The sequence below is a fragment of the Protopterus annectens genome, chromosome 8.part0, assembly GCF_019279795.1.
Source record: "Protopterus annectens isolate FY-2018-M chromosome 8.part0, PAN1.0, whole genome shotgun sequence".
Classification (NCBI taxonomy): Eukaryota; Metazoa; Chordata; order Ceratodontiformes; family Protopteridae; genus Protopterus; species Protopterus annectens.
Genome location: NC_056741.1, coordinates 1,501,215,794 through 1,501,233,303, shown reverse-complemented (window position 1 = coordinate 1,501,233,303; position 17,510 = coordinate 1,501,215,794). Strand labels below are relative to the sequence as shown.

General features: G+C 39.0%; 1 protein-coding gene across 1 annotated transcript in view; it reads right to left on the bottom strand.

Moving 5' to 3' along the window:
* The window catches only part of NFRKB (nuclear factor related to kappaB binding protein), a gene marked incomplete in the record, with an annotated part of 1,477,031 nt that overhangs the window by 88,574 nt on the left and 1,370,947 nt on the right, over positions 1-17,510 (bottom strand). The window contains 1 exon segment of the mRNA XM_044081086.1: positions 13,939-14,045. Within this exon segment, the coding sequence (XP_043937021.1) occupies positions 13,939-14,045 (107 nt within the window).

Genomic DNA, 17,510 nt, shown 5'->3' with positions numbered 1-17,510 from the left:
CCCTTTCCTATCCTCTCTTATTAGCCCATCTAAACTTTAAGTCTCACTCGAATTATCTGCTCACTATTTTCCCTTATTTATCACACACATTCATCTATCACCAAAACAGCAAAGTATTTACTATTGCCCTCATGATTCAAATAACTATTATTAAACCAGAAAATGTCAACAACTCCACTGTTTAGTTATCTCTAGCTACTCCTGTTATTGTTCTTTAGTTATGTATCTATCATTTAATTGTTTTTCATTTACTATGTATTTACCATTATGTTTATCACATTATGAAAGCCTTTATTGCTTCCAGTCAGTCTCCTAGCAAATAAATAAATAAATAAATGGCCTCCCTCTCTTCAGGATGACAGTCAGTCTGGAATGGACTCCCTTTTCCTGTAGGGAATGAAGAGTCAGTAACTGCAGAATAAACGTCTGTGATGGGTGTTTGGAGTGTTGGGGCTCATGGGGCTGCAGCTTCATTAACAACCACCACCAAACCAAAAAGAACTTGGGAGAAAAAAATGTCAATGAAACGGGGAAAAAGTCTAGTAGGCTGGAGGTGGGGAGAAGACTGGAAAACAGTATTGTTCACTTGTACCTTGAAAGGGTGATTATCTTCCTCCTTTCAAATATCTTTCTTGCCTTTACTTCTGCCTCTGTCCTCCCAAATGCCAGTTTCTTCCCAATTTTTTCTCTTGAATAAGCGTGTTTTGGATTATTTCGTATAAGAGGACAGTACTTCATAAGAAAATGCTATTATATACAGTGGATATAAAAAGTGTACACATCCCTAAATGCCAGGTTTTTGTGATATAAAAAATGAGACCACAATAAATCATTTCAAAACTTTTCCCACCTTTAATGTGACCTATAACCTGTACAGTTCAACTGAAAAACAAACAAATCTGTTAGGGGAAAAAATATAAAAAAATAAAAAACATACAATAAGCTGGTTGCGTAAGTGCGCACACCCTTAAACTAACACTTTGTTGAAGCACCTTTTGATTTAATTACAGCATTCAGTCTTCTTGAGTACACAACTGCCATCAATTAGAGAGACTCAGATTAACCCCAAATAAAGTTAGCTGATCTTGTAGGATTTTCCTGACATTTACTCAATTGCCTGCTACAGCAACAGCCATGGTTCGCAGAGAGCTTACAAAGCATCAAAAGGATCTCATTGCTGAAAGGTATCAGGAGAAGGGTACATAAAAATGTCCACAGCATTGGAAATACTATGGAACACACTGAAGACAGTCATCAAGAACTGGACGTCCCTACAAAACTGATGAAAAGACAAGACGAAAACTGGTCAGGGAGGCTGCCAAGAGACCTACAGCAACACTGAAGGAGCTGCAGGAATTTCTGGCAAGGACTGGTTGTGTACTACATGTGATAATCTCCTGTATTCTCCATATGTCTGGACTATGGGCTACAGTTGCAAGACAGAAGCCTTTTCTTACACAGAAAAACATCCAGGCCCGGCAAAAATTTGCAAAACAATACATCAAGTCTACCAAAAGCATGTGGGAAAATGTGTTATGGTCTGATGAGACCAAGGTTGAACCTTTTGGCCACAATTCCAAAAGGTACGTTTGGCGCAAAAACAACACTTCGCATCACCAAAAGAACGCCATCCCCATGGTGATGCATGATGGTGGCAGGATTATGCTTTGTGGTTGCTTTTCTTCAGCTGGAACTGGGGCTTTAGTTAAGGTGGAGGGAATTATGAACAGTTCCAAATACCAGACACTTTTAGCCCAAAACCTTCAGGTGTCTGCTAGAAAGCTGAAGATGAAGTGGAATTTCACATTTCAACACGACAATGACCCCAAGGATACATCCAAATCAGCAAAAGAATGGCTTCACAAGAAGAAAACTAACCCAGCCAGAGCTCAGACCTAAATCCAATAGAAAACTTGTGGAGTGACCTGAAGAGGGCTGTGCACAAGAGATGCCCTCGCAATCTGACAGATTTGGAGTGCTTTTGCATGGAAAAGTGGGCAACTACTGCCAAGTCAAGATGTGCCATGCAGACAGACTCCTACCCAAGAAGACTGAATGCTGTAATTAAATCAAAAGGTGCTTCAACAAAGTATGAGTTTAAGGGGGTGCACACTTATGCAACCAGCTTATTGTACGTTGTTTATTTTTTATATTTGTCCCTCTAACAGATTTGCTTTTCAATTGAATTGTACAGGTTATAGGTCACATTAAAGATGGGAAAAGTTTTGAAATGATTTATTGTTGTCTCATTTTTTATATCACAAAAACCTGCCATTTTAACAGGGGTGTGTACACTTTTTATAACCACTGTACATAGAAATGGATGCATAAAATAATTATTTAACTCCATTTACTTACCCTTTCCTAGTTTTTAAAATTTCCTGAGGAGGATGGCCTAACAGGTTATTTTTGAACATGACACTAAGCAACAACCCTGTGATATCATCTGTTAAGGCCTGAATTCTAAGCCCGGCATGCCTTCTGATTACTAGGCCTGCAGCTGCACAGGTATCACTGGTATCATACTCACATATGACTGCAAGTTTACCCACTTTAGCAGCACTTAAGGCAGTCTCACTAAATATTCTCTCCATCATGGCTTCATCCTGAATCTTGGAAGCCATGTCCTCAATCTACTTCAGGTGGTCTCAGTGAAATGTTATGATGCTGGTCTGACAGTTAATCACTCTAAAGTTAGGGCAGCTAAACATACATTTTACCAGCCATATCCATAACCTTGTTCCTTTCTGTTATTAGGGAGAGTACTAAATCCTAGAATCAGCTTAGAACTTCTGATGGGTTCCATACAGACAACTGTGACTTCTGACATGGGATTTTTGAAATGGCATTTAAAAGATTCCTCCACCCTGTAGAACATGACAGCCTTCTAGAAGGCTAAGGATTGAAAATTTAATTTTAGGCATAGAGACTGTTTCAAAGCAGTCTTCACACACTTTGAGTAAAGGAGGTATTTGCTGTAGGTTTACATTTACTGAATCTTACGATATCCAAACACTTTTTTTCTGGGCACCTGGAAGCTTTTTGGTGCCCCTATCAGAACTGCTCTCATTAAACAGAGTGCCTCCTCAAGTGAGATGGTGGTCTCATCATCTGCACCATACCCCATAGGGAAAGGTAGTTCAGTCCCATCCAGCCTTAAGTTGTCCTAGCCTAAAATTCTCCCCCATACCCACCAGCACAATAAAAAAAATACTTCAGCTTAAATCCTGTACTCTGGCCCCTGATAATTTACCCCCACATTTCCTGCAGCTAGCAGCAAACTCTATAGCTTATCCCACCAGCATACTCATTAGGAGATCAATTAAAGAATCCCTTGTCCCAGACATCTGGAAAAAAGCATTAATTCTCCCCTTACATAAAGGTGGCACCAACACAGACACCACAAACTTTCGACCCATAGCAATTCTCTCACCCCTCTCTAAAATACTGGAAAAATGCATCCATGCCCAACTTCTCAACCACCTGCTTGAAAATCAAATTTTATCACCCACTCAGCATGGTTTCAGACCAGGACAAAGCACCACTACCACCCTCCTATCCCTTCCTTGATACAGTTAATTGGGCACGGGATTCTGGTAAAATAATTGCTTCACTTTTCCTCGACCTCTCCAAAGCTTTTGATACCATTTCCCCAAACTATCCTCCTCTCTAAACAATCCACCCTCCACATTTATCCCCCTACCCTACAATGGTTCACCAGCTCTCTCTCCAATAGGCAGCAATCCATCAAATGGCAACAATCTTATTCTTCCTTCCTCTGTACTTCCTCAAGGGTACCCCAGGGCTCCATACTTGGTCCACTCTTATTTAGAATCTTTATTAACAACTTTCACTCCACTCTTCCACAATGCTCAGCAATCCAATATGCTGATGACTCTACAATAATATGCACTGCAAATTCCAGCTCTGAACTCCAGCAAATTACCCAGTACACCCTTCACTTCTACTGAATCTTGGATGCTTAACAATCAACTTGCCCTAAATCCAAAAAAACTAAACTCATAATTTTTACCCCTAGGAAAACCACTCTGATAAAAAACTCTTTACTATACAAGGCCAAGACAATACCACTATAGAAGTTGTCCCACACACTAAATTACTAGGCATTATTATAGATGAAAACCTTAACTTTGAACTACACATAAACAGCAACACCAAAAAAAAACACCAAAAGCTTGGTATGCGCTACAAAAGCATTAGTAATGCATTATATAAACATAGTTTAAAACATGCATCAGCCTCTTTTAAATTTGTTACCATTGACTGCATCAAGGGTATATGTAAAGATAAACACCATTGGCATGAATTACTTTGTTCTAAGGAGAGGAAATGGATTGTAAAACTTGGAGCTTTGTTTCCACCTGGTCCTAATGACCAATTTTGAATTGGGCTTGTTGATTGGTTCTTATGTGATTCTTCACTATATAAATGTATTTGAACTGATACTTAATCTTTTGACCATTTGAATTTCACTGAAGAAGGCTCTGTGGAGCCGAAACCGGTTTGATTGTTTTTGTAACATCAGATTCATAGGGGGATTGGTCCCTCTTATGTGAATAAATATTTTCGTATTTGGCACTTTCCAACACTTGCTGGCTTGTATGTTTTTTGGACTCTGCCTGTTTTGCCGTGCAAGGGTTCCACGCGCACCTGCCTAGTGTATGGATTTCCCTTTTCAGTTGCTGGGAACCGCTGTTGGCTTGTGCGCTTCTTATTTTGGGCGTTTTACTATGACTGAGACATCATCATTTCTCGTTATTGTATCAGACTTTTACATATTTTTTATTCATGCCATATGTTGTTAATATCAGAGGATCGGAGGATGCGGACTCTTGGCTGGTTGCTGTATGGTTGCTGCATGGTTACGCTTCAGTCACTACACGTAGTCTCACTTCCTGTTTGAACCCTTCGTTAATGTCGTTAGCGTCTTGGAGGCTGTTTTCGGTTTGATGCTATTTTGGAACGGTTTTGGGTTTCGTGATATACAGTGGAGATTATATCTACATGTTTTGCACTATTGAGGTTCTTCAACAGAGATGTCATTCAGTTTTTTGGACATTTACCACATGTAATTTTATGTACATACGAGGTATGTTCAGGGGAGCTTGTTGCTTACTTCTTCCTGACTATCAGTTTATTTTTTGTAACAGCGAGGCTCTCAAACATATGCTCGCATCTTTTGTGTATGATATAATCTGGTTTGAATAGGTTTTTTGGTTGATGTATTTTTTTGTTTTAATATTGTTGCTGTTTTTATACTATATTTAAACTGTGGACTACATCCAACACCATCGTTATTATTGTATTAGGAAATTTGCGGTTGGGGTCCTGAGATACGACCTCTTTATTTAATCAGTGTGAGTGTAGTTTCAAGACTGGTATTACAATTTTGGGTTATATACTATATTTGTTGAATTTAGTCACATTGTGGTTCAGCGCAGATATATGGGTTGTTTGTTGTAAGCATTATTGCTGCAACTTTCATTTCATTTATAATTGCTTTTTGCCTATAGGATCTTTTGGACCTCACTATATCCTTTATTTAAATATATATATGTTTAGATGTATTTTCTTGGACATTTGTCCTTGTGGTCATCACGGATGCATTAAATTGGTGGTGTTATTACTTGGTTGATATTATTATATCAGGCACTTTATGGTTGGTGGATAAACACATTGCCAATTGTGTTACATATTCCATCAGGTTTGGTGGCTTTTTTACAGTGGATTATTGGACATTTTGGCTTGTTTATACCAATACGCAGGGGGACGACTTTAGTGGTGTTTTCAGTGTCGTCTGGGCTGTTTATTGTATTGGTTAATTTATTAGATTTTTTATCCATAAGACTTATACACAGTATCAGGATATATCATATATCTTTTAATATATTGGTACTGATGTGTATAATGGTCTTTTTTTGGATAATTTTTATGTTCTTTTGGATTTTTTCTTATGCAATATTCACTATTTGTACTCAATTTTGATTACCATTTTGTGGGCCTGACAATATATGATACACCATTTTCTATGTCCGTGGTTACATCAGTGGGTTATTTATTCTCATTGATTGGTAAAATTTATAGGGTCTTGTGAGGTCTGGTCTTATAGTTCAAAATATGGCACTTTCACCCATTATACAGGGGTTATCATCTGATGTAGATGATTTATCTGTGTTTGGTTTAGGTACACATGGATTATCATCTACATCTGAGGTTAGTGGATCCGACCTGGATACACAATGTGACTTATTTTTTAGTCAACTTGGCAAAAGTATGAAGATGGTCAGGACTAATGTGTGGCATTTACGTCTTTTTAAAGCATACCAACAGAAACACATCACTCCACGTGGCCTTAGGGTCAAGGTACAACCTTTAGTCTCAAACACTGATGACCAATTAATTGAGGACTGGGGCCATATTCAACAATTGGCTTCTTCTAAATTTGTGGACGCCTTGGCAGATTTTTATGAACGCAAGGTGCAAAAAGGTGTGAAATATTTGGAAACTGTTTGTTTGGAGGCCAATAAGTTTGGAACTTGTGATTCTTTTATGACACAAGTTAAAAAATTAACCATTGATCTTTCCAAAATGGAAACTATCTTAAAGGATAGAAAACTTTAAAAATTTCTCAGGGATGTAGGTGATTACAAGAGGGGTAAACCTTTCGATACATCCAAAAATGTCTCCTTTAGACTACCCAGGGAGGACAACAAGAGTGATAAGAGGTTTTCAACTCCTAAAAGAAAGAGGCCCAAATCTATTCTTAAGAAAAATCTTGGTTCTTCTAGTGGCACCTCAGGTGAGGATACTTCCTCTAATACAGAAGGTGAATTTTATGAAAACTCTAGGGAGGGGCTACCCAAAGCCAAAAGGGACAACTTGTTACACCCTCCCAATCTAGATACAGACGAGAGGGGCGGAAGCATAAGAAAAGATACATCGAAAAAGAGTTTGGAGGCACTTTTGAAAATGATGACACAACATTAATTTCCAATTTCAATGTTCATAACATTTCTTCTGTTGAATTAACCAATGCACAACTCAAGTTATTGAATAAAGGGCTTAATTTTGTCCCCGTTTTTTTTTTGTCTCTGAACAATCTTTGGCTCAGGATGTGGTAAATTTTTGTCAATTATTAAATTTGAAATTGTTTTTTGCTAACAATGATTGTGATACATCTCATGATTTTAAGGTCAAAAAATCCACATTCAATCCACCGATGACACATTTAGTGGGGGGTTTTCAGAAAAGTGTCTTACAGGACATACATTGTCATCTTAGGGATTTTCCCATATCTCATAATAATTTGTCCACTGAAGAAATACAGAGTTTGGATGAGCTTGCTAATAACAAAAATTTGGTTATTACCCAAGCTGATAAGGGTGGGGCGATGGTGGTATTGGATAAGGTTACTTATGACAAGGAGGTTATGAGACAATTGGGGGACAAGGAATATTATATGCAGATGCCTCTGGATCCTTCTCCTCATTTTCAGCGCAAAATTGGTCAGTTTTTGACTGAAGCGGTGGAGGAGGGCATAATCACACAGTTTACAAAAGAACAATTAATGGTCCTGTCACCCAAGAAACAACACCTCTACTTGTTACCCAAGATACATAAACATGCCAGTAATCCACCAGGCCGACCTATTGTCTCCGGACATGGGTCTCTTACAGAACCCTTGTCTGAGTATTTAACTCAGTATTTAAAACCATTACTTGGATTCATAAGAGCTAGGATTCAAGACACCACCCAATTTTTGGACATTATTAATGACACCCAACTTGAACCCCATTGGCTATTGTGTACCTTGGACATTACCTCTCTTTATACCAATATTCCACACTGGGCAGGCTTACAAGCCTTGGACTATTGGTTGGCTAGATCTGGCCTATACCAACCTGGATTTAATACATTTTTAGTATGTCTCACAGAATATGTATTGACTAGCAATGTTTTTTACTATCAAAATCAATGTTTCTGGCAAACCAAAGGTACTGCTATGGGTGCGTCTTTCGCACCCATATATGCAGCTCTTTTTATGGCATACATTGAGGAAATTACGATTTATGATCATAATCATAACATCTACATGTGTGAGATGGACATTTGGCGTCGTTATCTGGATGATTGTTGGTTGGTGTGGAAAGCTGATGAACATTATCTTATGGAGTTTCTGGAATACCTCAACAACAATATATGGGGCATTGAATTTAAGTTGACCTATCATACATCAAGGATATTATTTCTGGATGTTGAAATCACTAGAAATGAGGACAATACTCTGTCCACTAGGTTGTTCAGGAAATTTCCAGAATTTAATTCTTTATTACATGCTACCAGCTTCCACCCACAACATATCATCCAGAATATACCCAAATCTCAGTTTTTAAGAGCCAGAAGAATTTGTTCAAGCCAACAGTCCTTTTTTGAGGTCCGTGATGACCTGACCCGTAGATTTATTAATAGAGGTTATCGTCCAGGTACAGTGAATTTGGCCAAATGGTGGGCTTCCAATTTAAATAGACAGGATTTATTATCATACAGAGACAAGAATCATAATTTGGTTTCACAGCCCTTACGTCTGGTTACTACCTATGGACGGAATACACAGAGCTTCAAGAATATTATACACAGACATTGGAATGTGTTAAAGGTGGATCACAAATTGAATTCTTTTCTTCAAGACAGATGTTCTTTTTCATTTAGAAGGGGACAGACTATTGGTTCTAAATTTAATCATTATAAGAGGGTGTGTCCGGACTCTTTTGCCTCTACCCAGTTGTCTCTTACAGGCAAACCAGTTGTAGGATGTATTCCATGTGGACACTGTTCATTTTGCACTCGTGTTTCACATACTCGGGAATTTAGTAGCAGAAACACCTCTGAGGTCTTTGATATCAAATTTTGGGCCAACTGTAGCACTGAGTGGGTCATCTATCTGGTGACCTGCACCTGTTCTGCTTTTTATGTTGGACAGACCTCTAGGGCTTTTCGTCTTAGAATTTGTGAACATCTGAGTGATATTAAGAACAAACGCATTAGTAATGCATTATATAAACATAGTTTAAAACATGCATCAGCCTCTTTTAAATTTGTTACCATTGACTGCATCAAGGGTATATGTAAAGATAAACACCATTGGCATGAATTACTTTGTTCTAAGGAGAGGAAATGGATTGTAAAACTTGGAGCTTTGTTTCCACCTGGTCTTAATGACCAATTTTGAATTAGGCTTGTTGATTGGTTCTTATGTGATTCCTCACTATATAAATGTATTTGAACTGATACTTAATCTTTTGAGCATTTGAATTTCACTGAAGAAGGCTCTGTGGAGCTGAAACCGGTTTGATTGTTTTTGTAACATCAGATTCATAGGGGGATTGGTCCCTCTTATGTGAATAAATATTTTCGTATTTGGCACTTTCCAACACTTGCTGGCTTGTATGTTTTATGCTCTACAGGCACAAACACTTTCATAGCCTATCTACTAGACAAACTCTTGCATCTAACTTTTTATTACCCTCTCTCCTTTATGGTGACCCTCTCCTCGCTAATATTCAAAATTCTACAAAATCCAAACTTGAAATGTGTAATAACAGAATAGCAAAATTTGTCACCAAGGCCAAATTCTCGCCCATCAACTCTCATTCACCCAACTAACTACAGTGCACAAAATAATCTACAGACCCACAGACTGTCCTGCTCTCTCAACTCTACTTGCCAAATACCATCCCACCAGGCATCTAAGATCTGAAAATCATCTACTTCTAAAAGTAGATAAGCCCCACCTTACCTACTGTTCAACTCCTCTATTCCTTCACTGTCGCCAAACTATGGAACTCACTTCCACCTTCTATAAGAAACACAGGCAGCACCCACCACATTCAAACAAGTACTAAAACATTATCTCAACTCTTCCTGGCTGTATTCCTACTCTATAACGTAATCTCTTCACTTTCCTTATATGATTACTAAACTCCTATGTATTTTGCTACTAGTGACTGATAACACTTTCTCCATATATATTTTTTATTTTTATCTTCACTTGTTGATACTGGTACAATAATACTGATTAATATATCTCTGCTTATACCTCTCTGATTGAATTAATTAAATTCTGCTTTAATGTATATCTTCTGTATATATTACTGTAATCAAACAAACTAAATTCCTGCTTTTATGTATATATTCTGCATATGTTACTGTATTTACTATCTGTAACACTATTTCCACTTCTACACCAATTAATGTTTATATTTTTTCTGCATCTATGTTCTTGTTGGAGCCTTTCTCCCCAGGCCTCCACTGAAAATAGGCTCTTTTAAGCCCAGTGGACTTTCCCAGTAAACAAATGCAATAAATAAATAAGTAAGTAAGTAGTTAGGAAGAGGAAGAGTTCCATTTTGGTAGAAGAGAAGCTGTACTTAAGATCAAAGGTTTCTCTACCTCTGGTCTAACAATATCCCAAGAAGCCACATTCTCTTTAGCAAACCTGTGGTAATCAAAGGCAACAGAAGCAGGGCCTAAACAATATACAGGACATCTTGACCTCAGCTGTTGGTCATCCAGTAGAACCTAGAAGTGCTACGTTCAAGTGTGTTGAGCCTGCTCTATCAGGATGCACCTGGGGAGGGGATCCATAAGATAGTGCAACAGGAACGTGTTAAGGTCAAATATCCTTTACAGGCATTTGGCTCTTGTTCATTTCAGTACAGGCTAGGGTAATGACGTTAACTATGATGCCATCAAATACCTCTGTTGAAGTCAGAAGTTGCAGGCCCAAAGACCAGGGTGGACAAACCACTAACTCTGTAGCAACAGCACCATCAGGCCTCAGTGGGACTGGTAAGAGTCTTCTAAGGTGTTCTCTGTCTGCTAACTCTTTAACCATTTTTTCAGGCTTATCCATTTTTGTCTGGGAATGGATATATTTCTTTAAACATTAGATGCCCCACTGCCACCACCCCATGTCAGGAATTTGGGCCATTAAATTTTTTTGCTTGAGGAATGCTCTGAGGTTTCCCTCCTTCCTATATCTTTTTATTAAAAACTGTACATTGCTAAAAAGTGGAGACACGGTTCTTCACTAAACAAACAAAAAAAAAGGATTATAATGGCAATTATTTCACAGAAATTCTCTTTTAAAGGCACACTTATTAATCAGCTTTTTCAGGATATCGTGGACTTCAGGAAACACATTCAAAACAATTCCAGTACAAAATTTTCTATTAAACAGCAAATCAGTCAAGAGTAAGTAATGATATAAAGAAGAAGAAAGATTCTCAAAAGGGTCCTTATTGCCTGGGAGGCACCTTGGAAGAGACCAAAGAACAGATGCCTGATCACTTCCTGTGGAAGAAAACATTAGGCTACTGGTGGCTTCTCTTCCCTTTTATCTGTACATCAAGATGACATTTCAGGCTAGGAGTGACCAGCTCTACACAGGATACTTTTAAAAGCCAGACCCGAAAGGTTAACATCTGCCTGAAGCTAATTCCTATGAATAAAGAATTATACTGCAGTATTTGACTCCAAGATACCATCAACAGATACCACTTCTGGCATGAAATAAGCCCTTCTTTTTAGTGAATTGCACTTAACAAAGACTGTACAATGTTTTCCTTACTTTTTACTGACACATACAGTCTTTACATTAGTATTCATAGGTGGAGAGAAAAAGTATACATTAAATAATGAGTAAAAACAGCAAGAAAGATTAGAGGAAGGGTTAACTTGCATCTCTGAAGTAGTTGCATTTGCTTTCTTTGTTTAGATGAGAAGAAAAATAGCTTCTTGAAAGAAGGAAGATTTCCTTTTTTTTATGACTGCATGTAGATAATTTAAGCAGGCAGGGGCCATTTTGGAGAAGGATCTTTCACAAGTGGCAAGACTGAAGGGAAACCTATTCAGCTGAAGAGACAGAGAGTTCCTGAGGCAGTAAGATGGGGCTTGGATACAATTTTTTGAGAAAGGGATGACAGTAACTGATGGAACAATTTGAAGGTGAGAGCGTTAAAGAGCAAAATGGCCATGGTAGCCACTAGCAGACAGTTAAGTTTATTTAGTGTAATATGATGGTGCTCATTTTTGCTGGAAAGGTGGATGAACTGAAATACTGATTTTTTTCCTAACTGTTACAGAGAGTATTGCTTGAGGAGCAAAAGGTAATGATTAGCAGTATGTATTCTAGTCTGGGAAAGAGCACATTTATGGACATCTTGCTTTGTGAGTAAGCAGATGTGAGATTTTTGTTAGCTAAAGTATGTATTAAGCTTTCATTTTGTTTATAAAAAGAGATTTGCTGGTCAAAAAGGAAGCCAAGAAACTTTTGTTCCACTGGTCAAGATAAAGGGGCATCAGCACAAATCAGTAACAGCGATAGTTTTTGAATGTTGTTTTGAATATTTTTGTGAGTACTGAATAGCATTAATGAACGTTTGGTTGCAGTGACAATTAATTTTGTGAAGAAAATTGCACATGGAGATAAAATAATTTTAAAGTTCAGTTTTGAGCGAGTCAGGGTTTTCATTGTCCTTAATGAGGACAATGATGTCTACATAAAGAATACAGCTGATGTATGACAGATCCCAGGGAAAAGATCCATTTAAGAAGAGAAAGAAAAGAGAAAACGACTAAACACAGGATCTTTACAAGATTTTCCAGAGATATAAATTTTGCATGGACAAAAAAGGATGGAGGTACAATACATGAGATAGCCTTTGAACCACAGTATAAGAACTGAGAAAAAAGGAGTCTCACCAGGTTTATGCAGAAACACTGAATGATCCAGGCCTAAGGTCAAGGAACATTGCTCCAATTAAGTTTATCTTGCTCCATAAAGAGAAGGTTTGATCTGCAAGGAAGAAAACTGCAGTACCAGATTTGTAATTCATTTGAAAACCATGATGCTTATTGGTGAGGACACCATAATTACAAATATTGTTCATGATCATGGTTGTAAATTATCTTTCCCAGAGTTTTAGTGAATGGACAAAGATTAGATGCAATTCAAAAGTCACTGGCTAAGGAAAGAGTTGATACTTTTGCTAGAGGCTTGACTTACGCATGTGTAAAGCTGTAGGGTAAGGTCTTGATTGTGAGGGCTATATTAAAAATAAATGCAAATGGTTTGCTGAGCATTTTGAAATCTAGTCTAAAAATATGAGGATGGAAGGTATGGAAGAATGGTTGGCAGGAGAGGTTAATATTTTCTGTATGTTTCTATATTCTGCTCTACTAATGACCTTGAAGTGAAATGGTGGGTATTGAAGAGACTTGTGAATAGGGAGGAAAGATGTTACTTGAGCAGGGCTAATTGCATAAGAGGACTTGCTGAAGTTATCTTTTAATTCTGTGAGAAATGAGGATGGTAACTTGAACCCTGAAGAAGTGGGATACAGATTAAAAGAAGCAATGTTTTTCAAGCTTTCCAAATTTTCTTGGGAGACCTAGAGTAGACTTGTGCAGAGTTCTACAGTATTCAGTTTTGGCATTAATAGTGACACCTCTACTATCCTTTGAGTTTATGGAATGTATTTATTTGTCTAAACTAGTCAGACCATGACTGAGTTTTATAAGCTGAGAGATACTGTCTGTAAGCCAAGGGGTAGATGCACCCAGTTTTCTAACTTTCTATAAGGAATAAAGTCTCTCTTGTAAAAGAAAAAGAGGGTCTTCATTGCTATAATATCTCATCTCTTCTAATGAAAAAGTATTGACCCAAGGAAAAATCACTTATGTAAGCTTCCTGTAAACTTCTCCCTCAATTAAATACAATGCTCTTACAATCCTGCAAGCAAGTTGTATCCCTTCAAAAAATATTTATTTTAGACTGTACTAATGAAGTAGGGGTAATAATAAGTTAGTGGCATATAGGGCTGCAACAATAACAGACGCATTATCCATGTTACTTACTTTGCTCCAATGCTGCCCTTAAGGATTGGTGCTGTCACTACATTCTTCCCTTTCATTGGCTGACTGATGACTGAAAGTGGAACCGTAATTCTTGTAGGGAGCTTGCCCTGAAAGAAAATTAAGATAGTAAGTGACTATACTTAAATCTAAATGACTCAAACATTTAAATATGTATAGAACTCACCAAAACGCCATCATCCCTACTCCAAGAAAGCTGATGATCTGTACACAACTCCCCATGATCATTCAGTTCCTTTGGGCTAGATAATTTATACTTCCTTTTAACTTCAGCTTGTGGTTTGAATAAAAATAAAAGTTATGTACTCACCACAACTCTGTATCTGTGTTGTCCATTTTCATTCTTCCTCAATGTACGGCTTTTGGATCTGACTCAGCCACTTTTCCGCAGATTCTTGGATCTGCCTTTTGAGCTCCTCCCTTTACCCATAATGCCACTAACCACTGCATTACCTCAGATTGAGTTTGCTGTTGCAATATATCAATCTAAAATATAAATTACAATAAGAAAGAAAACAGTATAGTTACAGAATAGGGGCTCAAACAGGAACTATGGCTCCTAACAAAAAATTTTGTCAGGTCACTCCTAAAGACATGGCTAGGGGGAAGGAGGGGGAAAATTAGGGAGAAATACCTGTTGCACTTGTTGAGGGGAGAGGCAAACAGGTTGTAGCAAGGTTGATCCCATTTGTGAAAGATAATTTTCATCACTGATTGATTGACATACCATTCATCAGGCATTAAGATAGTCCTACTCAACTTGTTGGCTAGCGTGCTGGATTTCCCTGGTACGTGCATTGCTACAAGAAAGCAGTTAGAGGAGATTGGCCACTGACAGACTCACACTGCTTCTCAACAAAGGGGTAAGATCTGGTTCCACCTTGTTTGTTAATGTACCATACCACTGACATATTGTCTAGATAGGAAACTGCCCCAAGAAAAAGAAAGATCTGGAAGTCCTGTAATGCTAAACATTTCATTTCCAAGACATGTATATGCAATTTGGTCTCTTCTGGGGACCACGTGCCTTGAACAGACCATCCCAAAAAATTGTCCCCCACCACCCCAATTGGGAGGTGTCTGTGGTCAACATGGACTTAGTAGGAGGAAGGATAAAAGGACGTCTTTAACAAACGTCGTCAGACTGGAGCCGCCACCACCACAAGAAGTCTCTGCAGACTCAAGATAGTTTTATAGGATGTTGCAAGGGTTGTCAAAGAATGGACCATTGTACTGAATGGACCAATGCAAATGACAGTCCACTGGAAAATTTGCATGTGAAGGCGAGTGGTAGGTATTAAGGTAATTTCTGCAGCCATCAAAAATAAAGCTTGAAAAAACATTTTTACTGCAGGGGAGGGATGAAAGAAAATCTGTTTAACGTGCAATCTCAAGGTAAGAATCCTGCTTTGTGGTAAGAGAGCGAGATGACTGACAGTGCCTAGGCAAGCATCTATAAACTCTAAGACTTGGACTGGGACTTGGTAAGATTTACTATGATCCCCAGGAATTGAGATAACTGGAGTAAGAAATCCCTGGCTTTTTCTGGGAGAATGCTGGTTGGTGCAGTGAGAAGCCAGTCATCCTGATAAGGAAACACTGAACCCATATAGTCTGAGATAAGCTGCTACCACTGACATGCATTTGGTTTACACTCTGGGGATTGAGGTAAGACTGAAGGGCAGGTCTCTGAACTGGTAATGACTGGCTCCCAGCCAGATGTGCAAGTATCTTCCAGAGCAACTGTTCATTTTTATGTGACAGTATGAGTTTTGAAGATCTATGGAGCACAACCAGTCATCTGTCTGTAGAAGGGGCAGAATACTGAACCGTGACCATCCAGAACCTGTCTGTAGAAGGGGCAGAATACTGAACCGTGACCATCCAGCACCTGGAGTTCTTTACAAACTGATTTAGATGACTGAGATCCAAAATAGGTCTCAGGTTCCCTATTGTGCTTGGCAGTAAAAAGAACCTTGAATAAATTCTGGATCCTCTTTCTTCTGATGGGATTTCTTGGATGACTCTTGTCTAGTACCACTAGGGCTGCTAACTCTCACTGACTGGGTGGAACATCAGGGAGACATTTTCTTTTTTGTGCAGGAATTTGTAAACAGAGACTGAAATATCTTCTGGATATGACCTTTTGCACCCACAAAACTTTTGTGATGGTTATCCAGAAGTCTGGGTGCAAAGATAAGCACCCCCAACTGTCTTCAAAGAAATACAGTCGGGTAACCTTTCAGGAGAGTTGAAAGGGTCTATCAGAACAAGAATCTCTGAACCCTTAGTTTTGCGGACCCCCTCTACCAAACAGGTGGCATCTTCTGCTGTTAATTCCCCCTCTACCTCTGGGAGAAAAATCTCCACACGAGTCTTGATAAGGTCCTTGACATTTCCGGAATCACATCTTCTTACCACCACGTTATTTCCTGAAAGAGTCTCCACAAGGTACAAAAATGGATTCCCACAGCAGACGAGGTCTTTTCATCTTGCTTACTGCGGGAAAGTGTCTCTAACACTAGGCCCAAACTGAGAAGAGCCATCAAAGAAAGCATTGATGAATGACACTTTAAAGGGCTCCGTAAAAATCACACAATCTCATCCAGGCATATCTCTGATAGTTGTGTCTGAACCGCCTGAACCTCCAGCCCATGAGGAACCTTCAGTTGCATGAGAGATTAGCCTCATGGACGCATCTGATACAGATTACAGGGTGGCCGGTTGCAAGAAATAAGCCTTCTCTTCTTCCACCGACATGGACCCATGCGTAGACTTAGAGGGATCCTTAATCAAGTCCTTCTGTAATCTAGTTAAGCAACCGTAAGGCAAAGATCACTGAAGAGTAGACACACTTCTCATATCTGTCCAATGACCTGGATTCTCTACTAGGGAGATGGACAAAGGAGCTTTATTCAGCCAGCTCATTTTTGGTGGCTGCCGCAGCAACCATGGCATCTACAGGGATTCCTTTATTCCAAAACTGTCTATCTTTGTTGCACCAAGGATTCTGTCTAGATGCCAGGGAATAGGTTCTATGGTGTCTGGCTCCTTCCATGCCTGACAGGAGACAAGATCTACAAGATCATCTGCTGGGGGGTAACCCAGGATGTATATGAGCTAGACCTGAAGGCTTCAATGAACACCATCTCCTCCTGGAAAGGAGTTTCAGAGGACCAGTCACCTTTTTGGAGTAGGATTTCAATTATGTCTCCGAAGGAGATGTCTTCTGGTGAAGATCTTGGGGACCCTTCCAATGAGGGGAATCCAAGTGCCTCCTTTAGTACAACCTCTTCCGAGGGACGTCTAGAAAAGTACTGGAAGAGGAGGGGAGTTCCCTAACTGCCTGGAAGCTCTTATGAGGCTGGCTGTCTCTGCAAAGTACGATGAAAACACTCAGGATCCAAATGAGGACCAGGAAAAGGATTCTGAGGAAGTAACAGTTGAAACAGCTCTCGGATAGGAGAAAGCCCTCTCCACCACCTCAAAAGCAGAGGACCAGGAGAAGCCAAAGCCAACCTGACCAGAGCTGAAACTCTCTGATCAGATAAGCC